The following is a 24,362-nucleotide window of genomic DNA, read 5'->3' as shown; positions in this document are numbered from 1 at the left end:
TTCTGATTTTTTTTAAAATTATAACCATAAATCAAACTTTCCTAAAATTTTTCAGCTAAACTTTGTGGAATGTTGACCATCACTTCAATATTCAGTTCTAGTAACATGATGGTGATACACTTTAAAAGTGATGGTAGAAATCATTTGCAAGGCTTCAAGGCTAGATTTACCATTTTGCCCTCAGGTGAGTATAAACATTTGTGTAATAAGGACTTTTGCTTACGAAAACGGTTACAGGGAAGATAATTTAGCCATGCTTACTTCAATGTAGAATAGCAATCCCCTTGGTAAGCATAACAAAAATGCAGATTTCTGGATCCACCCCTAGAGACCTAGATTCTGTAGATCTGGGATGGGGCCCAGGAATCTGTGCTTTAGCAAGCACCTCAGGGTAATGCTCAAGAAATGGCATCCACTGGAACATAAAGATTCCACGAGCCACATTCAGAAAGAATAGAATTAGGATTAAAGAAGGTAATTCAGAAATGAGATTGGCTGGCTCTGTTTTACAAGTTAGGGGGTTTTGAAGAATTAATAGGTATCCTGGCACTCTGGAAGATAAAGTACATGCTACTCAGACAGAAAGAATATCATATGCAAAAACCCTAACAAAAGAGAAGTGGGATGGGGGGAGGGGGGAGGGATAGCATTGGGAGATATACCTAATGGGTGCAGCACACCAACATGGCACATGTATACATATGTAACAAACCCGCTCGTTGTGCATATATACCCTAAAACTTAAAGTATAATAATAAAGAGAATGGACAATGTATAAGAAAACTACAAATAACTCTACATGTTTTGAGTTTTGGAGGGAATAATAGAAAAGGCAGGAGTGAGATCATGTTGAACATAAGGCATTAAATTACAAGTGCCAGAGTGATAGGATAGCTAGCTAACATTCGATTACTTGCCCTTAGCAGGTATTCACTAAGCATTTCACATGCATTATCTCATTTATTCCTCCTTACCTACATAGGAGCTATGTGTATTGCTCTCCTCTCACCAGTGAGGGAACTGAGGCTTTGAGAAGTTAAGTAGTGTTCCCAAAGATACACAGCTGGCAAGAGGTGGAGTCAGAATTTGGCCTCTCTGACTCCAGAGTAACCTGGAAGATTATGAATGAACTTACATGCAAGAAAAGTACTGAGAAAATCATTGTAAAGAATTTATTCTATATGTAATGTTTTATTATATGTATTGTGGGGATGGAATATATGAAGGAAGACAAGTCCAGTGTTAGGGTTCTCTTAGAGGGACAAATATATACATATATGTGTGTGTGTGTGTGTTTATTAAGTATTAACTTACATGATCACAAGGTCCCACAGTAGGCTGTCTGCAAGCTGAGGAGCAAGGAGAGCCAGTCTGAGTCCCAAAACTGAAGAACTTGGAGTCCAATGTTCTAGGACAGCAAGCATCCAGCACAGAAGAAAGATGTAGGCTGGGAGGCTAGACCCATCTCCCTTTACATGTTTTTCTGCCTGCTTTATATTAGCTGGAAGCTGATTAGATTGTGCCCACCAGATTAAGGGTGGATCTGCCTTCCCCAGCCCACTGACTCAAATGTTAAATTCTTCTGGCAACACCCACACAGACACACCCAGGATTAATACTTTGTATCCCTCAGTCCAATCAAGTTGACAGTCAGTATTAAGCATCACAAATATGATTTTCAAGATCCTAGCTTGAATGGCGAGGTGAATGATAGAAGCCACTAGATGATAGAGAAATGTAAGAACAAGACTGTATTGACTCTTAAAATCACTTGGTTCAATTTAAGACATGTAGATATTAGCTTGTGGGAAATCCAAGTGGGATATCTAAAAGTCTTAGGTCTAGGATTCAGGAAAGAGATTTAGATTGAAGAGAGAAATTTGGAAGTCATCTACATGTAGATGAATAAAAATAGAGTAACGAACATTACCTTGGCAATATCTTTTCAGGCTAAACAATGAGATCCTGAAAAAAAGACTGATACTGAAAACAGCCATCAATATATAAGGAAAACCATGAGATTAATATCAAGAAACCAAGGAAGGAAGAAGTGCTTAAAAGAGCCAGATGCAACAGGGATATTAAGAGATATACAAGAAATCACATTTCTGGGATCTGGCATCTAGTGTATGAATGGTAGTGTTAGTGAGACCTACAGTAGAGTAGTTTTATGATTTACCAGGGTAAGCAAGTGGGGTCAGTTAGTGCAACTTCTCTAGTTACTTTCAATTAAATTTTTTTTCTTCTACAGAGTCTGTAAACAAATTTGAACCAAAGTTACCTCCCCAAAACAATCCTGTATCTACTGTAAAAGCTATTCCGCATGGTGAGTAGATGACATGTTATTACTATCTGTTTAATCTTGTTTCTTCATTAACTAGATGTTTCTTTGGGAAGTCCTTTTCTTACATTTGCTATAACTCCACAGTGAAGAAGAATGAGTCTTATATTTAGGTCCATAAAACGTCCAGAGTCCTATTTGGATTTATAGTTAGACTCATAAATAGAGGGAAGAACAAATGAGCTTTAGGTTAGGAAGAAAATGGTATAAAGCAATGTTTTGTCCTCATCCGTTCCTCTACAAACTTAATATTTAAAATGACTTCTATAGTCAGTGTGGGGCAAAGAGAGAAAACAAAGTTTTTTTATTTTAAATTCACACTGGCATCTTTTAATTTCCTTATGCTCTAAGGCATCTGGGTAAATACTATGATCCCTCATTGTTCCACATACATGTATTGAATATGTTCAAGTTGATGGACTGGAATAGAAAGTTGCATAAGGAGCTATTAGAGAAGAAAATATCTGCCTTTTGCTGGAGGGCTGGAGAAGGCTTCCTAGAGATGAGCACTTGGGCTATGGGTCTCATCAATTCCTGATAAGAGAACAGCATTTAGATGCCTGAGCAAATTTAATATGTTTGAGGATTGATATGTGGATTCATACAGTGAGAACAAGAACTAAAACAAGAAGATATAATGAAGAACCTTATGTACTCTGCTAACAAACTTGAAATTTTCCTACTAGAATGTAAGTTCCATGGGGGCCAGTATTTTTATCATCTATTCAATTCCACCAATAATATATCACCAGTGTCTGCAACAGTGCCTAGCAAATGGCAAGCACTAAATAAATATTTGCTAAATGAATAAATAAAATTCTGTAGGCCAGTCCCTAAAATTCTGGTTGCCCAGCATAGTCACCTGGGCAGGCTTCTTAAAATCAGATTTTTCAGAGGTGAGTTTTGGGAGTCAATATTATTATAAAGCCTATCTGATGTTTGAGAATCACTACTGTTAACTATGGCAAGCTATTGGAGGAAGATGTTCTAAATTACTGCAACCTTATGATAGGTCATTGGTTTCATCTTTACGGTAGATGTCTGTGGCATCCCTCCGTTTAGTCCCCAGTGGCTTTCCAGAAGAATCGCAGGAGGGGAAGAAGCCTGCCCCCACTGTTGGCCATGGCAGGTGGGTCTGAGGTTTCTAGGCGATTACGAATGTGGAGGTGCCATCATCAACCCAATGTGGATCCTGACCGCAGCCCACTGTGTGCAACCGTGAGTTAAACTGGTATTTTACCAACCTATTTAACACATGCGTTTATAAATAATGCCTAGGACAGAAGGCTGACTACTAAGATCATCCAGACTAATTCTAAAGCAAGAATCTTCTTTTAGTGTTTCTTCTGCATAGCCATCTATCTTCTATTTGAACAATGTCAGTGAAGGAAAAGTTAATCAAATCTTGACTGCTGATCCCATTTAAAGAGATCTCTTATTTTGTTTTGCTTCCCGATTGCAGAAATCCATTGGTCTAAATGTACTGTAGTTCCAAAACTAAGTCAGATTCTTCTTTCTATATTTGAAGACTCCTTTCACATTCCCCTTTAGTTTAATCTTTAAGCTAAGTGCTCATAGTTCCACTGTTGCTTGTTGGTAATTCCAGATGCCTTACCACACAAGCCACCTTCCACCAGATTGGTTTAGGATTGTTCCTTGGCGAATGTGGATCATGTCAGGGGAGGTCACAATAGAATAACCTACCGCCTTGCTTGTTGCACTACTGGGGAAATAAAATTTTGGTTAAGTTTTAAATGTTCTTAAATTGTGAAGTCTTCCATTATATGAAATAATATACATAATATATTTGTAGTTTAAAGAATAGATATTAATGTTAAATGAACATTTGTATTCCCAGCATCCAGTTTAGGAAGAATCTTTATACTTACATTTCAAGACCCCTTAGAATCCCTCTTAAGAAATACTATGATTTGCATTTCTCTGATGGCCAGTGATGAGGAGCATTTCTTCATGTGTTTTTTGGCTGCATAAATGTCTTCTTTTGAGAAGTGTCTGTTCATGTCCTCTGCCCACTTTTTGATGGGGTTGTTTGTTTTTTTCTTGTAAATTTGTTTGAGTTCATTGTAGATTCTGGATATTAGCCCTTTGTCAGATGAGTAGGTTGCAAAAAATTTTCACACCAGTTAGAATGGCCATCATTAAAAAATCAGGAAACAACAGGTGCTGGAGAGGATGTGGAGAAATAGGAACACTTTTACACTGTTGGTGGGACTGTAAACTAGTTCAACCATTGTGGAAGTCAGTGTGGCGATTCCTCAGGGATCTAGAACTAGAAATACCATTTGACCCAGCCATCCCATTACTGGGTATATACCCAAAGGACTATAAATCATGCTGCTATAAAGACACATGCACACGTATGTTTATTGCGGCACTATTCACAATAGCAAAGAGTTGGAACCAACCCAAATGTCCAACAACGATAGACTGGATTAAGAAAATGTGGCACATATACACCATGGAATACTATGCAGCCATAAAAAATGATGAGTTCGTGTCCTTTGTAGGGACATGGATGAAACTGGAAAACATCATTCTCAGTAAACTATCGCAAGGACAAAAAACCAAACACCGCATGTTCTCACTCATAGGTGGGAATTGAACAATGAGAACTCATGGACACAGGAAGGGGAACATCACGCTCCGGGGACTGTTGTGGGGTGGGGGGAGGGGGGAGGGACAGCATTAGGAGATACACCTAATGCTAAATGACGAATTAATGGGTGCAGGAAATCAACATGGCACATGGATACATATGTAACAAACCTGCACATTGTGCACATGTACCCTAAAACCCTAAAGTATAATAAAAAAAAAAAAAAAAAAAAAAAAAAGAAATACTATGCTAAATTTACAAGGAAAAAAACTAGCAACCCCATCAAAAAGTGGGCAAAGGATATGAACAGACACTTCTCAAAAGAAGACATTTATGTGGCCAACAAATATATGAAAAAAAGCTCAATATCACTGGTCATTAGAGAAATGCAAATCAAAACCACAATGAGATACCATCTCACACCCATCAGAATGGCGATTATTAAAAAATCAGGAAACAACAGATGCTGGAGTGGATGTGGAGAAATAGGAACACTTTTACACTGTTGGTGGGAATGTAAATTAGTTCAACCATTGTGGAAGACAGTGTGGTGATTCCTCAAAGACCTAGAACTAGAAATACCAATTGACCCAGCAATCCCATTACTGGATATATATCCAAAGGATTATAAATAATTCTTCTATAAAGACACATGCATACATATGTTTATCACATATGTATGTTTATCACAAAAAAAAATCTTTGCTATCACAATAGCAAAGACTTGGAACCAACTCAAATGCCCATCAATGATAGACTGGCTAAAGAAAATGTGGCACATATACACCATGGAATACTATGCAGTCATAAAAAAGAATGAGATCATCTCCTTTGCAGGGACATGGATAAAGCTGGAAGCCATCATTCTCAGCAAACTAACACAGGAACAGAAAACCAAACAATGCATGTTCTCACTCCTAAGTGGGAGTTGAACAATGAGAACACATGGACACAGGGAAGGGAAAAACACAGGGGGTGGGAGACAAGGGGAGGGAGAGCATTAGGACAAATACCTAATGCATGTGGGGCTTAAAACCTAGATGACAGGTTGATAAGTGCAGCAAACCACCGTGGCACATGTATACCTATATAACAAACCTGCAGATTCTGCACATGTATACCAGAACTTAAAATTTTAAAAAAATCAAGAGAAAAAAATACTATGCTAAATTTCTTAAATGCAATATTCATACCTTTGCTTTTGGGGGATATTAACGTATATGTATCCCTAAAGCAATATATCATTTGGTTTTTCTTGGTTTTGATCTTTATGTAACAATTGTAGTTTATATTCTTGTGTCTTACTTCGTCTCCATAATACCTTGTGTAGATTAAGCCATGTGGCTGGGTATAACTGTAATTTGTTTTTGATCCAGACTAAAGCAATCCCTTGTGGGTAGGTTCTGGGCATTGATATTTTTGAAAAGCTTCCCAGATGATTCTGATGTGCAGAGGGTCAAGAACCACTCCCTGCCTCCCTGACCCCATCTTTTTTTGAGAACCGGTCTCTCTCTGTCACAGACTGGAATGCAGTGGCATGATCATAGCTCACTCTAGTCTTAACCATGGGGCTCAAGAGATCCTCCCCCCTCAGCCTTCTGAGCATCTGGGACTACAGACACATGCCATCACACCCGACTTTTTTTTTGTTTTTTTTTTTTTGTTTTTTTTTTGTTTTTTGTTGTTTTTGTAGACACGGGGTCACACCCGACTTTTTTTTTGGTTTTTTTTTGGTTTTTTTTTTGGTTTTTGTTGTTTTTGTAGACACGGGGTCACACCCGACTTTTTTTTTGTTTTTTTTTTTTTTTGTTTTTTGTTGTTTTTGTAGACACGGGGTCACACCCGACTTTTTTTTTGTTTTTTTTTTTGTTTTTTGTTGTTTTTGTAGACACGGGGTCACACCCGACTTTTTTTTTGTTTTTTTTTTTTGTTTTTTGTTGTTTTTGTAGACACGGGGTCTTGCTATGTTGCACAGACTGGTCTTGAACTCGAGCTCAAGGAATCCTCCCACCTCGGCCTCCCAAAGTGCTGGGATTACAGGCTTGACCCACCGTGCCCCACTTTCCTGACCCCTTCTTGATCATTTCCCTGATTGCTCCCAGCAGGCCAGCCTCATGGACCTTTCTGTTGCTCAGATGTGCCGAGCTTGTTCCTGTCTCAAGGTCATTGTAGTTGCTGCTTCAGGGCAGCTCGTGATGTTTAGTTGTCAAGTCTCCTCAGGCTCTTCTTGGCTGTAAACTTCTAAGACTTCCCTTGGTCATTTTGAGGAGACCTCATCTGTTTTTTTTGTAGAACATCCGTATGTCCCTCAGTTTAGTTTGTCTGACATTTTTGTCAAGGTTTTACTGGGGTTATGGATTTGGGGGAGGAAGACCACAGAAGTGGCATACTATTCTTATCCTATATCAAGGGTACATACAGTCAACATGACTTATCACTGATGTTAACCTTGACCATCTGGCTGAGGTAGTGTTTACCAGGTTTCTCTAATGTAAAGTTACATTTTTCCCCCTTTCCATACTTACTCTTGGGAAACAAGTCAGTAAAGGTAGCCCACATTCAAATTGTTCCAGCTTTGGCCACATTCAAATTGTTCCAGCCCTTTGGCTTCTGTGTCTCTTTGACACTCCCTCATCCTTTTGTAACACTGCAAGATACTCCAGGTCTATCTTGTGTATTTCCTTCTCAGTTCTAGCACCAGCCATTTCTCCAAGGAGCCCTGGTTCATTTTACTGGAGAATGGTATAATAAATCATGACCTGATGCTGGGTATACTAGTTGCTAGTAGCACATTGTTGATCCTAGGCCCTCTCAGCTGACAGAGCTAGAAAATATAGGTATGTATACTAACCCACGTATATAAATATATCTATCTGTATCTACATCAAGCTAAACATGAGTTCATACAATATTTTCAACTCTAATTCAGTACCACCTGGTTTTGTTTAGGCCTTCTCTCCCTTACAAAAGCCTATTTTTGTAAGAATTCTATCAAAGTGCATTGAACGTACCATGGAAAAGATGCCTCAAGAGTAGCAGATTAATTTGTGAAAATTAATGTATTAGAAAAGAAAATATTAGTATTGAGTACAGAGACACAGAAAAAGTTTTGGTAGATTTCCTTTTCAAATTACATGGTCTATTCTGAAATTTATGTGATGAGCCATGACGCCTTGCAGCAAGATACAGAATGTAACAAACGTATTCTTCCCAAGATAGATATTCCACTTGATGAATCAATTGAAATTAATAAACAGCTGTAAATGCTTGTGAGCTACTTGTTAGTCACAAAAAGAGTTTGTATTTAATTTCATTTGTGACTTCTTAATTTCTTTAAAAATATGTATTATAATAGTAATGCTTTTGGGGAAAAAGGCAGTTAGAGAAGGTTATCAAGCAAGAGCTTAAACTACCCTTCTCCATTTCTGTAACACACTCTTTTTCTCTAGAAGTCGTCAATATTAAGAATGTTTCAGTTGTCTGATTTTCCACTAGTATTTAAACATACATGCATATATTTTATAGTACTTGTATATATCACATTTTTTTGCACATAACATTATATCTTATATTTATAGTGGTATGGTAAATGTCTATGTGCCACATTTTTTAATACTTCACAGTTGCCTAAGTTATTTGACCAGTGAAATGTCCTTTTAAATCTAATCCTTGAAGTGTGTGGATCTTTACACCAGGAGTGTGCTGATATGCTGGTGTAACAAAAACCCTATGTCCTACACGTGCCCTGACTTTTAGCTTCCCTGGCACTGGTTGACCCCAGTATTAATTCTCAAACTTCAGCATACTCCAGAATCACCTGGAGAGCTTCTGATTCTTTAAGTCTGGTTAATTCCACACAGGATTTTATGCTCACTGGGACTTTTTTTTTTTTTTTTTTTGGAGACGGAGTCTCGCTCTGTCGCCCAGGCTGGAGTGCAGTGGCACAATCTCGGCTCACTGAAAGCTCCGCCTCCCAGGTTCATGCCATTCTCCTGCCTCAGCCTCTCCGAGTAGCTGGGACTACAGGCACCTGCCACCACGCCCGGCTAATTTTTTGTATTTTTAGTAGAGACGGGGTTTCACCGTGGTCTCGATCTCCTGACCTCGTGATCCGCCCGCCTCGGCCTCCCAAAGTGCTGGGATTACAAGCGTGAGCCACCGTGCGTCTTTCAACTTACTTTTGGAGACCAAGCTCACTTTGCAATTATACATGTGAATCTTTTGTCTAAAATTTAAATCAGCTTATGAAACTTCAGTGACTTTCTTTCTGTGATAAAGTCAGGTGGCTCTCTCTTCTTCCATAGCAATAAGTGACACATGCTCCACTGTTGGGTTGGGGATAAGATCCTAAGACTATAAGAAATGAAATTTTATATGGGAGAGGGGGAAGAAAAGGTGAAGAAGTCCATCAATTGATACCTTGAACTATGTTCCCACTATTGGAAAATTCTTAAGCTTTGTGGTATCATAAAGTGTACGTGGCTTTGTCGTGTTTGTGCAGTGTTCTCCATTAAACTGAAGGATATTTGCTGACTGTACGTGTAAAACATCACAAGAAACTGTGGACTACATTGTCAACTCTAACGTCATTTTTATTACTTCATTGTATTGTATACACTCTCTTCTATATAAAGATGTGGAGTAGATTTAAGAAGTTTCTTCACTGTGAACTAATTATTTAGAGGGTGACTTTGAAAAAGTTTAATCCTTCCATTAGTGTGCATGGCAGATAATAAGAATGATAATGGCTACCATTATGGAGTCATTATCATCTACCAGGTACTTGCCAAGCACTTCACTTGAATTAGCTCCCTTAATAAAGGCATATTGAAACACGTGAGTAAGTCAAACCCATTATGTAAGGAATTGAAATGAGCACGGTTATGACTGGGGAGAAGATGTCTACATGCATTAAGAATCCTCACCTTTGAATAAGGTATATTGAAAAATAATTTCAGTAACTTTACTTTTCCTGAAGAAACAGTGTTTAAAAAATTGAAGAATTAGTCTCCAAGTAGAAGTAACAGTGTATTATATTAGTTCCAGTAGAGGGACTCTTTCCTCAGACACTTTTTCAGCTGGAGATCTCGATATGGTAAATTAATGGATATTGATTCAAACTTCTAACATCATTTTGAGGTATATCAGAAGTAGGCAGAACTTTTCACAAAATGAACACCCATGTAACCAACATCCAGATGAAGAAACAAAATACTACATTACTAGTACCCAACAGCCGCCCTTGTGCCTCTTCCAGTCGTCACTCCCCTAAAAGTAATCAGCATTCTGATTTCTAACGCAATAGTTGAGTTTTGCCAATTTTTAAACTAATAAATTCCTTTGAACTTTAGTTTCATAACTTTGATTTAACAAAAGATGAAAATCTGAGATATGACCCAGTGAGATCATACTTCGGCAATGTTGAACACTAAAATATAGACCAGAAGCTACCTTGTTCCAGATATAATTTTTTAAACATATTTTTTCTTGCAAAGATTATTTTTATTACTTATTAAACAAATAAGTACAGTACTGTAAATGTGTTTTCTCTTCCTTATGTTTTTTTATATATATTTTTTATTATACTTTAAGTTTTAGGGTACATGTGCACAACATGCAGGTTTGTTACATATGCATACATGTGCCATGTTGGTGTGCTTCACCCATTAACTCGTCATTTACATTAGGTATATCTCCTAATGCTATCCCTCCCCCCACCCTACAACAGGACCCAGTGTGTGATGTTCCCCTTCCTGTGTCCAAGTGTTCTCATTGTTCAGTTCCCACCTATGAGTGAGAACATGTGGTGTTTGTTTTTTTGTCCTTTCGATAGTTTGCTGAGAATGATGGTTTCTAGCTTCATCCATGTCCCTACAAAGGACATGAACTCATCCTTTTTTATGGCTCCATAGTATTCCATGGTGTATATGTGCCACATTTTCTTAATCCAGTCTATCATTGATGGACATTTGGGTTGGTTCCAAGTCTTTTTTAAACATATTCTTAACATCACTGTGAAATTAAGCTTTAATTATTTTCATTTTTCCTCCTCTACCTAAAAAAGTCTTTGGTGATATTTGGCAAGGTTTCCAATGATACTTTATGGTCAAAAGAAAGGGGCAGGATACATGATCAAGAGCTCCTTTTCACATAGATCAGAAGGCATGATGTGGCTTCCTTGGGAGGGAGATAACAGAGGCAATCGGACCGGGGACTGTTGCCTCGCTGGACTGAGCAGTGCATGTTAGTAGGGCCAGATGATAGTAGGGTGGTTTCCCTCTCTACCTGTTCTCCTGATAGTGAGTTCTTGCAAGATCTGATGGTTTAAAAGTGTGTGGCTTCCTTTGCTCTCTCTCTTCTGCTTTGCTGTGATAAGATGTGCTTTCTTCCCCTTTGCCTTCAGCCATGATTGTAAGTTTCCTGAGGCCTCCCCAGCCATGCAGAATTGTAAGTCAATTAAACCTCTTTTCTTCATAAACTTCTGTTCCTCAGAACATCTTCAGAAAGACTTTATAGTCTCAGGTAGTCCTTTATAGCAGTGTGAGAACAAAATAATACAAACGTGTTTTCATGTCAAACTTTCACTGTTCTTCTGTCTCCAGGAAGAATAATCCACTCTCCTGGACTGTTATTGCTGGGGACCATGACAGAAACCTGAAGGAATCAACAGAGCAGGTGAAAAAATGTTTTTACAGGTCATTCTGCCTATAATCTAAATGTTGTCACATGCCAAGGAATACCTTTAGCTAAAATATGTAATTAGTTATTAATCTCCTAGGGCCCTTTCACACTTCATTTATACCCACATTTAAAAATGCAATTTGAGATTACATTTTCACTTGAGAATTGCAGGAAGTAGGTCAGAATTGCAAATTTAGGCCCATGGACACAGGTTTTCAAAGCTTTGTTTCTCCAGCACCATCTTTATCCAGAAGGTGGTTCACAGCCCCCTGCAAATTGTAAACCAAGATTGCTCTTTTAAATTTAATAGAAAGTCTTCTTCGTTGTTTATGTATGTAAGTGCAGAAATTTAGGATTATTTTGGACCATCAACAAGGAAGTAGCTGGATTCTTTGACTTTCTTACGTTGTAATGTGCTTACTTGCCACTGATACAGGTGAGAAGGGCCAAACGCATAATAGTGCATGAAGACTTTAACACACTAAGTTATGACTCTGACATTGCCCTAATACAACTAAGCTCTCCTCTGGAGTACAACTCGGTGGTGAGGCCAGTATGTCTCCCACACAGCGCAGAGCCTCTATTTTCCTCGGAGATCTGTGCTGTGACCGGATGGGGAAGCATCAGTGCAGGTAAGCATATTTCTGTTGCATAAACATTAACGCCAGTTGTTATTTTTGAAAATAGGTCATGTAAATGATATCAAGCAGCATCTGCTTCAGCCCCTCTTCTTTCTAAAAGATAGAAACCATGTTTTATTTAGCTGTAATAGATCAGCAAGTAAATAGAGAATGAGCTATTTAAAACTTTTCCTTCAGGGTAACTTAGATTATAAGTAGGCTAGATGAGCAGTCAACAAACCTTTACTGTAATGGGCCAGATAATAATCCTTTTAGGCTTTGCAGGTCATCTGGTCTCCATCACAACTATTTAAGTCTACCGTTATAGCATAAAGCAGCCATTGGCAATATGTAACAGAATGGGTTCCAACAGAACTTAATTTATAAAATTTAAATGTCATTTAATGTGCGTGTGTCATGAAATATCATTCTTTGGATTTTTTTCAACCACCTAAAAATGTACAAACCATTCTTATTTAATGGATTGTGCCCGTGTTTGGGGGTGGCACAGAATTTATCCACTGGCTGTCATGTGCTCACCCCTGGCTATGATATAGAACTCTTAAAGTCTTACTAAAACAGTGAAAGATCTGAATGGGTTGATATTTGTTTTGTGCTTCTTATACCATGCAAGATATTTTCTTTGTATATTTCCTTTCTATATGTCATTTATTTGGAATCTGTGAGCTTGAAGGAGGTGGGAATTTATATTTGACTGCTTACAGTGTTGATATTGACAGCTTACTGTGCTACCTGAAGCCAAATTGCACTTGCGTAAAAACCTTCACACCCAACACATGAGGAGCTTTTATCATCCCCATTTTACAGATGGGGAGGTTGTAAACTAAAGATTTAAGTAACTTGCTGAGATCCCATAACTAATAAATATCAAAGTGAGGATTTAAGATCAGTGTGGCTCGGCTTATAATCATTCCTTAATGGCTTCTCATTACACATACAATCAAATCTGAACTCCTTAGCCTACTTGGAAAGCTCTGTGTGGTTGGGCCTCCCCACTTAACCTCTTCCACGTAATTTCCCTCTATTTTTCTTGTGGTTAACCTTCAGATACTGTGGCCTTTCTGAAGCTTGCTCTGCTTTCTGAAGCTTGCTCTGCTTTCTGAAGTTCCCCATTTTGTGTCCTCCTACTTGGAACACTCTTATTACAATCTTCTCACAGCTGCCTGCTCATTATTGCATTTTCAACCAAAATATCACTTCCTTTCGTGGCCCACATTGCTGCAGCAGGACGGGCCTCCCATCACATTTCACACTACCTGGTTTTATCCTCTCACTGCATGTTAATGTACTTGGCATGATTTTATGCGGTCATCTTCTACATCTCACCCACTAGACTGAGAACCTCTTGGAGGCAGATCTGTCATTGACTCCTCTCTCCCCAAGGCTGGAAGCATACATGGCATTCAGTAAATATTTCTTGGCTTACCAGCTTCAAAGCCCTTGAATAAATGTGACTGCTCTCTAATACCTTTGACTTTTACCAATTCCATGACTACCAGGCAACTGAGAGATAGTAAGTCTTATAAAAGATTAATTCATTCTTTCCAGCTAGTAGAGGAAATGAATCTTGATTTCTGGGGTATGGTCAGTAACACTAAGGGAGATGGTCCCCGAGAAGAGGAGTTTTAGTATATTAAGAAGAATGCAAGATTTAGAGTTGAACTTAGGCTTACTCCTAGTTCTGTCCCATAAGAGCTGTGAGATCAAATTTTCAGAGGTCTGGCTTTTTCATATGTGAGATCAGTGTGATTAACCTGATCTCACATATGAAAAATGTTGTTGTATTATTAGGCTGGAATAAAACTGTTTATAAATATTAAGATACTCTATAAATGTAAAGTACTTGTTATTAATATTGCCCCAAAAGGTATAGGGCTATAAACTATTAAACTTAAAAAAAATTGGTCATAAATCTAAAATGATAGGATGAGTCATGCAAAATACATGTTAACACAGGCCTGCCTAAGGATCAAATATGAAAAGAAATTATTCAGTGTTATCTTTAATTGGAGATGCGATTAGGCTTCAATGACAGTAGATGAAAAAGAGGATTATGATTTTTGTTTATATCAGGAAATCATATAAGCATATTATTTGTAAGCAATTATATATTTATGTATATAAATATATAACCATATATATTTATAATTGTATAAGTTATTTGTGACATCTATTCATATCATGCTGAATTTTTCTTCCTGAATTCTTATGCAGAAATATTTGATACACTAACATTTAAATTGAAAATAAGCTAGAAAAAAAGTGTTTCTGGTTTTATTCTCCTGCCAGTGGCCTCTCTTTATAAAAATGCCAAAGTGGGAAATGAAGACATGTTACATGAAACACTTGTATTTTTTAAATTCAGAATTCTATGTCAGCTCAGGCCAAAGTGAATGTCTTCAGCTATGTTGGTACGGAGCTATGTCTAAACTTAAATACATTTCTAACAACGCTTTCTGCTTACTTCATCATCGAGCTCTCTCTGAATGTTTCTTCATTAGATGGTGGCCCAGCAAGTCGCCTACAGCAGATTCAGGTGCATGTGTTAGAAAGAGAGGTCTGTGAACACACTTACTATTCTGCCCATCCAGGAGGGATCACAGAGAAGATGATCTGTGCTGGCTTTGCAGCTTCTGGAGAGAAAGATTTCTGTCAGGTGAGAGAATTCTGGTTTTATACAGGAAGGTGGAAAATTGCCGTCTGCTGGAGAGTTTCTATAGACAGGAGAAACGACTGCTGAAATCACCAACTTCTCACGTGCTTCAATATCATATCCCTGCATGAAGACCAGTGGGGCAACAGAAGTAATAAGTTAATTAATCCGAATTTGCTGAGATGTCAGAGAGTGGCCGGAAGCAGCTATACAGCGAGAAAAGCCGGTGGGTTCATAGAGGAGCTGGTGAGAAGGTAGGAAATGGCACAGCTTCTAAGCAGGCCTGAGCAAGGGAAGATGTGTTCAGGTATAATTAAGGCTTTGGGAAAAGGAAAAACAAAGGTTCTAAACTTATGTGTCCTACTTATGACTTAAAAGTTTTATTGTTTTAAATTATCATTAATCTCTGTACTCTCACTCAATTTTCCACCACAAATTAAAATAATCACAAAGATGTCTGTTGTACAAGCTTGATATTGGCAAGTTCATAATTAACTAAGAAAAAGACAGAATACGAATGAACAGATTGTAGAATGCCAGCTTTAACGTTCACAAAGTCAATGGAAGAATGTGACTTTAGATATACATGCAACCTAAGAGTTTCTAACACTCCATGTGCCCACCTCCAATCCCTGGTTTGGATTTGGGGCTACCCAGGTAAGGGAAAGTTTGGGTCCATAGGGCAGCCCAAATTCTCCAGACTTATCACTCCTACTGGTGTAGAGAGGAAAGAAAGAATGAATCTTGTTTCTGCAGCTCTTTGATAGTTTTTCCCACCACTCTGTCAAGAAACATGCAGCAATAGATTTCACCTCCATGAGGGAGGCACAACTGGGCATTAATCTAGGTGGACGTCCTTCCATGTGAAAATATGAGAGAGGGAATGAAGTCCTCTTTAACACTGAAATAAGTTTATTGTCCTTAACCCCTTCCTTTTATAATGTCAAGCCTTGCTTAAATTCTGTTTGAATTTTGCATATCTTTATTTGCATTCCCCAGAAGCAGACCCTGAGATAAGGATTCAGGTGCAATGGTCTGTTTTAGGACTCATAGATACCACTGGTAGGAAAGGGAGGAGAGGAGATGGTACAGGGAAGGGAAGGCAGCCAATCTAGGATGCATTTTTAAGCCATCTGCCATAGTGAGGGCTTAAAGCTTAATCCTGCAGGAAACTCAGGGCAGTGATGCTAAATACACGTGGTGAATGTATCCATCTGAAGGGCGAGGGAGCTGGGATATTTATGTACTACCTTCCCTGGAGCCACAGTTTGAGGGCTGCTGTGGGAAAGGGCTGTTAATCCCTCTGCATTTCCCATACTTTAGGGTTGCCTCGTGAGTGTAGTGGATTGTGGGGAAGACCCCAGGCACAGAGCCAGGACATGGGCTGGAAGATGTGAGGAATACGGAAAGTGCACTCCTGCTGTCTGCTATAGTACATAAATGTTATCTGACAAAAATCACAAAAGTACTCTGAATTAATGTGTTCATTCTTCCCCTCAGTCTATTTTGGGATTTGAAGGATATGGCTTTTCTTTCTTCAACAAGAAAATCACAACTAATTATGTTGTCTTTTACATATTTGACAGCATCCAACATTACAGGGTGAGCTTATTTTGTGTGGAAAGAAAAGAACTACAGAGGGTCTTAGAAAGGTCCATGTCACAGGTGACCTAAATATCACGATCTCAGTTGGCACTTATCTTTTCAGTTATATACAACTGTCACTTTGGCTGCAGCATGACCAAATGTACTGCCCATATATGGGAGGAAAACTAGAAGTTGAGATTTTAATAAATATGGCTAGCTTTTTATTACAAAGAACACTGAATTACTAAAAGGGTGACTTTAGAAAATTGTTTTGATAAAATAGTCTCTAATACTTCTATCAGGTAATTGATTTTTATTCTCCTGTGTATACTTCGAGGTAATAGACCTGATAATGTGCTTTCTCATCCAGGAAGGTGGGAATAACAATATTGGAATGCAGAGACATGGGGTTTTCAGATATGCAGTGTAGTATCCTGTTGTTCTTTGCTAACTGGATTTCAGATTTTTTATTCTAAGTTCTTTTTTAATTTTTAATTTTGTGGGTATATAGTAGGTGTGTATATTTATGGGGGACATGAGATTTTAATACAGGCATATGAGGAATAATCACATCAGGGTAAATGGGGTCTCCATCACTTTGAGCATTTATAATTTGTGTTACAAACAATCCAATCATATTGTTTTGGTGATTTTTTAAACGCACAATTATTATTGACTGTAGTTACCCTGTTGTGCTATCAAATACTATGTCTTTTTCATTCTATTTTTTTGTACCCATTAATTATTCCCACTTCCCCTATACTCACCCATTACACTTCCCAGTCTCTGGTAATCATCCTTCTGTACTCTATCCCCATGAGTTACGTTGTTTTGATTTTTAGCTCCTACAAATAAATGACAACAGGGGAAGTTTGTCTCTCTGTGCCTGGCTTATTTAACTTCACATAATGACCTCCAGCTCCATCTACATTGTTGCAAATGGTAGGATTTCATTCTTTTGTATGGCTGAGTAGTACTCCATTGTGTATACGCACCACATTTTCTTTATCCGTTCATCTGTTGATGGATACTTAGGCTGCTTCCAAATCTTGGCCATTGTGAATAGTGTTGCAGTAGACATGGGAGTGCAGATAACTTTTCAATATCTTGATTTCCTTTCTTTTGGGTATATACCTAGGAGTGGGATTGCTAGGTCTATGGTATTTCTATTATTTTTTTGAGGAATGTCCATACTATTCTGTATAGTGGTTGTACTAATTGACATTCTCATCAATAATGTACATGGGTTCCCTTTTTCTCCACACCCCTGTAAGCATTTGTCATTGCCTGTCTTTTGGATAAAAGCCATTTTAACTAGGGTGAGATGATAGCTCGTTGTAGTTTTGATCTGCATTTCTCTGATCAATGATGTTGAGCACCTTTTCATATATGTTTGCCATTTGTATGTCTTCTTTTGAGAAATGTCTATTCAGATCTTTTGTCCATTTTTAAAATCAGACTTAGATTTTTTCTATAGAGTTATTTGAGCTCCTTAAATATTCTGGTTATTAATCTCTCATTAGATGGGTACTTTGCAGAAATTTTTTCCCATTCTCTGAGTTGTCTCTTGGCTTTGTTTCCTTTGCAGTGCAGATTTTTAACATGATATGATCTTATTTGTCCATTTTTGCTTTGGTTACCTGTGCTTGTAGGGTATTACTAAAGAAATCTTTGTCCAGTCCAGTATCCTGGAAAGTTTCTTCAATTTTTTTAATTAATTTCATAGTTTGAGGTCTTAAATTTTAGTCTTTAATCCATTTTGATTTGACTTTTGCAAATAGTGAGAAATAGAGATCTACTTTCATTCTTCTGTATAAGGACATCCAATTTTCCCAGCACCATTTATTGAAGTGACTGTCCTTTCCCCAGTGTATTTTTTTTTTTTGCACTTTGTCAAAAATGACTTCAATGTAGATGTATGGATTTTTTTTCTGGGTTTTCTATTCTGTTCCATTGTTCTATGAGTCTGTTTTTTGCCGGTACTGTGCTGTTTTGGTTACTATAGCTTTGTAGTATAATTTGAAGTCAGGTAATGTGATCCTTCCAATTCTGTTCTTTTTGCCCAGGATGGCTTGGCTATTCTGAGTCTTCTGTGGTTCCATAAACATTTTGTGATTTTCTTTTTTCTATTTCTGTGAAGAATGCCATTGGTATTTTTTCTAATTTCCTTTCATCTACAAAGCCATAGATCTCTATCTTCACAGAATAATATATGTCCTCAGCCACATTGATTGCCTTCTAACCTTCCAACTGGCCATGTCTTGCCTGTCTTAGAGCCTTAGCCCAGATACATCTTTTGCATAAAATGTTGTTCCTCCAGGTTTTTGGAAAGCTGGCTCCTTCTCATCCTTTATGTATCAGCTCAAATGTTATTGAAACTGCATACACATACATGCACATGTAAGCACACATATACCTACCTTTATTCTCTACCATTCACTCTGAGTTTTTCCTTTATAGCTACTATTACCATCTTATTTGTTTATACTCTGTTTTACTCGGTATGTTTGGCTCACAGTAGTCATTGAATAATTTTTTAATAAAAAATATTCATTTGTGGCCAGGTGCGGTGGCTCATTCATTTGTGGCCAGGTGCGGTGGCTCATGCCTGTAATCCCTGCATTTTGGGAGGCTGAGGTGGGTAGATAATGAGGTCAGGAGATCGAGACCATCCTGGCCAACTTTGTGAAACCCTGTCTCTACTAAAAACACAAAAAATTAGCCGGGCTTATGGGGGCATGCACCTGTAGTCCCAGCTACTCGGGAGGCTGAGGCAGGAGAATCGCTTGAACCCGGGAGGTGGAGCTTGCAGTGAGCTGAGATCGCACCACTTCACTCCAGTCTGGGCAACAGAGCACGACTCCATCTTACCAAAAAAAAAAAAAAAAAAAAAAAATCATTTGTTTGCTGAATATTTACTATAGGCTAGACCATATGATAGGCACTGGCAAAAAGAGATAAATTAGGCAGGTTCCCTGTATCAAGGAATGTTTGTAATTGCCTGAAAAATTATGTATTGGCTATGCGTTGGTACTGAAAAAAATCAATGATTTAAAATAAAACACTTGACTGGTTACATCAGACCACAGTCCAACTGGAAGGGGGTCTTAAGTATAATTGTTATGTGAAAAAATTAGGCCCACAGGAAAGGTTAATTATTCTACATTACAGACTAGTGACTGTATCTCTTTTTTCTCAGCTTAAGGTTTCTTCTGTTAAATTCTTTATATAAAATAGATATTTCAAATATGTACCATCAATTTATGTGCCATCAAATATGTACACAATTTATCTTAGAAGAAGACAAAGGACTTAGTTTGGTCCTAAATACATTTGTGTCCATCCACTTCATGCAAAAGACCTGATTAAAAATTGGAAAGCCTACCCTAAAAAAATGAAAATCCTATGTATTAAGGCTTGCTTTGATACATCTAGTTTATAAAATTTCACTGTAAATTAAGCAAACATTTATTTAGCATGTATTATGTGCTGGGTATTGTGGTAGGTTTCCTAGGATACAAAGTTAAATCAGATGCAGTGCTTACTCTCAAATGGGGCACATGTTATAAATAGAAAGAGACATAAACAAGGGCATGTATTGGGTGCTGCCATTGATTTTCACATTGAACCTCAAGAGACACTTATTTATTAGTTAGTGCTAATTAATAGATACATGTGTGTGATGTACATATTTTGATTCCCTTAATAACAATACCACTGTTTGTTTTCTTCAAAATCTCTTTCTGCTTATAATTTGTCAATTTAAACAATGCGAATATTGAGAGGAATATTAAAGAGAGATGCTTCCATCTACGCGAGCTTCTCAGTGCTTGTGGGTAGTATTTTCTGCCTTTTGAAATGTGTTTAATCATGACCAAAGTAGCCATATCTAAAAGAGTGAAAAAAATTAACTATAAGTTAAATTTCCATGTGTCTTTCCTTGAATTCAGTAATTGTGTAAGCCAGATACTAGAGCAGTTTAAGTAGTTCCATTAATGAACCTTTATCAATTTGGTGGAAGGGAAATAGCACTGAACTTTGGCAGATGACATGGGCTCAGGTTTTACTGCTGCTACTACCTATGTGTGTGAAATGGGACAGGTGACTTATTTCTCTAGTTGTAACTTTTCACATCTAATATCCTAGTAAGTTAAATTAGTTTGGCCCTTAAAGTCTTTGAAATTGTGTAACTTTGGTATCTGCAGGTAAGCCAAAATAAAATTGGAATACTAGAATTAGAATGAATACATTTTAATAGATTTAAGTCAGCCTTTAACTTTTCTTCACCTCACCACCAACACCCTAGTTTCTCTGTGTATGTCATAACTCTACGCTTTGACCTGATTAGATTGTGTCAAGAGTGACCAGTGATAGGGAAAACACTACATCTAGAGGTTACCACCCAATGACCCTAACCCAATTTCCTTAAAAAAAAAAAAAAAAAAAAAAAAAAAACAGGCAGCACATTTCTTGCGATGGATCCATTTGAGCCACTGTGCAGTTTTCTAATTAAATTTTTATTTTAAAAAGATGCTTGAAATCTTAAATATTACAGTTTTACTAATTGATATAAAGACTATCTCCCTCCGATGGAGCTGGGAAGATTTAGTAATTGTTTTCTTATGTGAACTAAGCTTTATCTTCACCCTGGAATCAAATTACCATCTGATCGTTCATAAATTTTGTTTCCTTTTGCAAAACAGTGAATAGATAGTATGTAAAGATGGAAATTGACAAAACAAATCTTTAAGAAATTAAATACATTACAAATACATTATTGGTGATTCTTGTTCTAAAACTTGAAAGCAAGAGCTTCAGATTAAAGCAGTTTTCTAAAACATGTTTTCTTGGTGTTTCAGGGAGACTCTGGTGGGCCACTAGTATGTAGACATGAAAATGGTCCCTTTGTCCTCTATGGCATTGTCAGCTGGGGAGCTGGCTGTGTCCAGCAATGGAAGCCGGGTATATTTGCCAGAGTGATGATCTTCTTGGACTGGATCCAATCAAAAATCAGTGGTAAATTGTTTTCAGATGTTATTAAAACAATACCCTCTTTCTTTAGAGTGGGTTTGGGAACAGTGAGTGTGGTATAAATTAGCATGAAAGAGAAAACCATAGAGTAGAATTTCATTTAGTTACTAAACACACTAAAATGCAAGATTGTGCAAAATAAGTTCTCCCGTGTGTAGAGTTAGAGTAAAACTGACTTTTCCTTAGGCTGCTTTAATCCTGGATTTGTTTCTTTTTTGTTTCTTTTGATAGTGGCTGCTTTGGTGCTGACTACATTTTGTTCTCAGGCTTTCATCTTTATTTTTAACATGTTCTCCCCAAATACAGGTCCTGCTTCACTTCAGACAAATAATAAATGCAAAACCTTAAAACAACAATGGCCACCACCCACACCTTCACCAGACAGTGCATCTTGGCCAGGTAATAAATGTTCACATTATCCCGTTAATACTTTCAGCCAGAATTTGGCAAAAAGCATTGTCTGTCTAGCTTTGCTAAAGTCTCTGTGGAACACTATAATCTCTGTGTTTTCCTTCTGGTTGGTAGTTTTAGCTGAAAGTGGGGAGAGTTGTTATTATGATTGCTGGAGATCATTTCTACCCCAAAGCTAGACCTGTTGCAGATTTTTAAAAAAAGTCTTGTGGTTGTGAACAAGTGCTTGAATATTGGAGAATTACACAGAATTATTTTAAGCTCTGAATCTGAACAAAAGTCCTTCTATATGCTAGTATCTTGCCTAGGTAAAGACTCTAGGTATGAGATGACCAAGCTAGCATCAGCGTTAGTATTTCTCTTCATTCTTCCACAGTTGCCAAACACTGTCTGTTTGATAAAATAGGATTTTGATTTTTAGTCAAAACTAACAGCAGCTGGAGGATTTGAAATCTCTAATAGACTTGTAGGAAGATGGAAGTTCTATTTTATTATCACTTTTGGTTTCCAAATGATCAGTCTTTCTTTTGTTGCCCACGTCTTCCCCAATACATTCAACCGCAGTAAACAACTAGGAAGAGTTTAAAGAAAATGTAAGATATAGAAGGTAGAATTGCAAGAGTGATGACTTTGAGTCAAAGAAAGAAGATGAGGTCTAGTGCCCAAAAGGAGGGGATGGTTTTAGATAGGAGCAAAGTACACATCATCTATATTTAATGGATGGAAGGCAGGATCTTGAGGCACCAGTGCAGGTATGAGGTGTATGGGTATAGATGAGGATCGGAGCTTGTGGAATTTCTCTTCTCATTGCTTCTTTTTCTTAGCAGGTGAAAAAAGAAGGGGTTGTTCAAGAAAGTTTGATTTTTAAGAGAAAAAAAGGATGAAATATTTCTCTAGAAAATGACATAGTGAATAGAAAGATATAGTAGGATTGCTGGGTAGCATAAAGGCCCCCTGAGATGAATGATCGTAAATTGAGAGAGAGCAAAATGCCCCTGATTAGCTTAGTTTTATGTTTTCCTCTGGATACACTGAGGTAGATGCAGAGTAGGTAGAGTATAGATTTAATCAAAGTGGACTGTTCCCAAGTATGTGAAGGATGTAAGGGAATTCAGAGTGCATGTGAAGAAGTGGTTAACATGATGGATCATTGGAATTTAGGATGGGTAAGGAGTGAAATAAGAATGAGAGATTTGTTTGGGACAAAAATAAGGTGGTAGGATAGATAAATTATGAGTCCCAAAAGGTGGAAGGAGTATTAAGGGAGACTGAAAAGATGGAAGGTTGTGGTTGGAGAAAGTATTTCCTGAAACTGAGATTACAGAAGGCTTGGAGTTATTGCTATTGATCAAGTGTCTAGGGGCTGACCATAAGGATAAATGGCTGAGGTCAGGTGGAAGACAAGATCACTGGAGGAAAGCTGAGGAGCTGGGAAACTTCAGTACTGGAATCATCATGTATATAGTGATTGAAATCAGAAAGAATTATCACAGGAAAATTGTTGGAGAAAATGACCGCTAAAATCTTCCAGGAATGAGGAGTGGACCCAAGACCATTTGTTTGGCATCATGAGTCAAAGAGTCAAAGCTGGGGATACGTAGAATTAGGTTAAAAGTAAATCTGGACTTGGGATTGAGACAGAGAGCAGACTTGGGTCTAAGATCCTATAAACTATTGATTTCAATGGACTGAGTTAAATGAATGAATTAATTGAGTGCCTAAATAGGTTAATCCATGTAAGGCCCTTATAACAGGAAGGGTCTGACCCAAGATAAGCGTCCATAAATGGTGGTGACAGTGCCATCTAATGTATTTTTTGAATGATCTTATTCAGGCCATTAGAAAATGAACATTGTCAAAATGTAAAGAAAATGCATCTCTTTTAAATGTGTTCAGAAATAGTTATGCATGCCAAAGAACTTTGAAAGTTTTATACACAGAAAGGTGTTGCTTTGTTTTTACTCTATGATTATTTTCGGAGACAAAATGTCAGGACCATGCCATATTTAACACCCACCCACTCCTGTTACTTACTTTTTACACTAGGGAATTAATGAATCTTAGCAATGGTTTCTTTCAATTGCTACTCCCATTTATAGAAAGTCTTGACTTGTTGGTAATTCATGGCTCTGTGTGATTTCCGGTCAGATCTTTCACAGAGGATTCATATAGACAGGGAGAAAAACTAAAAAGATTAGAAAGACAGGCTGAGGCCAGACTCTGAAAGATCTTGCAAGCTGAACTACTTTAGTTGCTTTCAGCAGGAAAACAATTTGATTTTTTTTGTTTTATACACCATTCCCAGATGGTAGGGCATGGTGAAGGAAGATTATAGACTGAAAGATCATTTAGTTTACTATTAAATCAAAACGGTAAATATCTGATTAGATTCTTGTAGCC

The 24,362-nt window shown here is 37.6% G+C and overlaps 1 protein-coding gene across 1 annotated transcript in view; it reads left to right on the top strand.

The window, feature by feature from the left end:
- The window catches only part of OVCH1 (ovochymase 1), a 99,618-nt gene that overhangs the window by 28,592 nt on the left and 46,664 nt on the right, over positions 1-24,362 (top strand). Inside the window, exons 14-21 of the mRNA XM_063640334.1 lie at positions 56-184; positions 2,252-2,326; positions 3,379-3,559; positions 11,561-11,633; positions 12,076-12,271; positions 14,782-14,936; positions 21,380-21,536; positions 21,858-21,950. Coding sequence (XP_063496404.1) covers positions 56-184; positions 2,252-2,326; positions 3,379-3,559; positions 11,561-11,633; positions 12,076-12,271; positions 14,782-14,936; positions 21,380-21,536; positions 21,858-21,950 — 1,059 coding nt within the window. The remainder of the gene's footprint in view (positions 1-55; positions 185-2,251; positions 2,327-3,378; positions 3,560-11,560; positions 11,634-12,075; positions 12,272-14,781; positions 14,937-21,379; positions 21,537-21,857; positions 21,951-24,362) is intronic.

This window comes from Symphalangus syndactylus, chromosome 5 (assembly GCF_028878055.3).
Source record: "Symphalangus syndactylus isolate Jambi chromosome 5, NHGRI_mSymSyn1-v2.1_pri, whole genome shotgun sequence".
Classification (NCBI taxonomy): domain Eukaryota; kingdom Metazoa; phylum Chordata; class Mammalia; order Primates; family Hylobatidae; genus Symphalangus; species Symphalangus syndactylus.
This window is presented reverse-complemented; position numbering and strand designations above follow the sequence as displayed.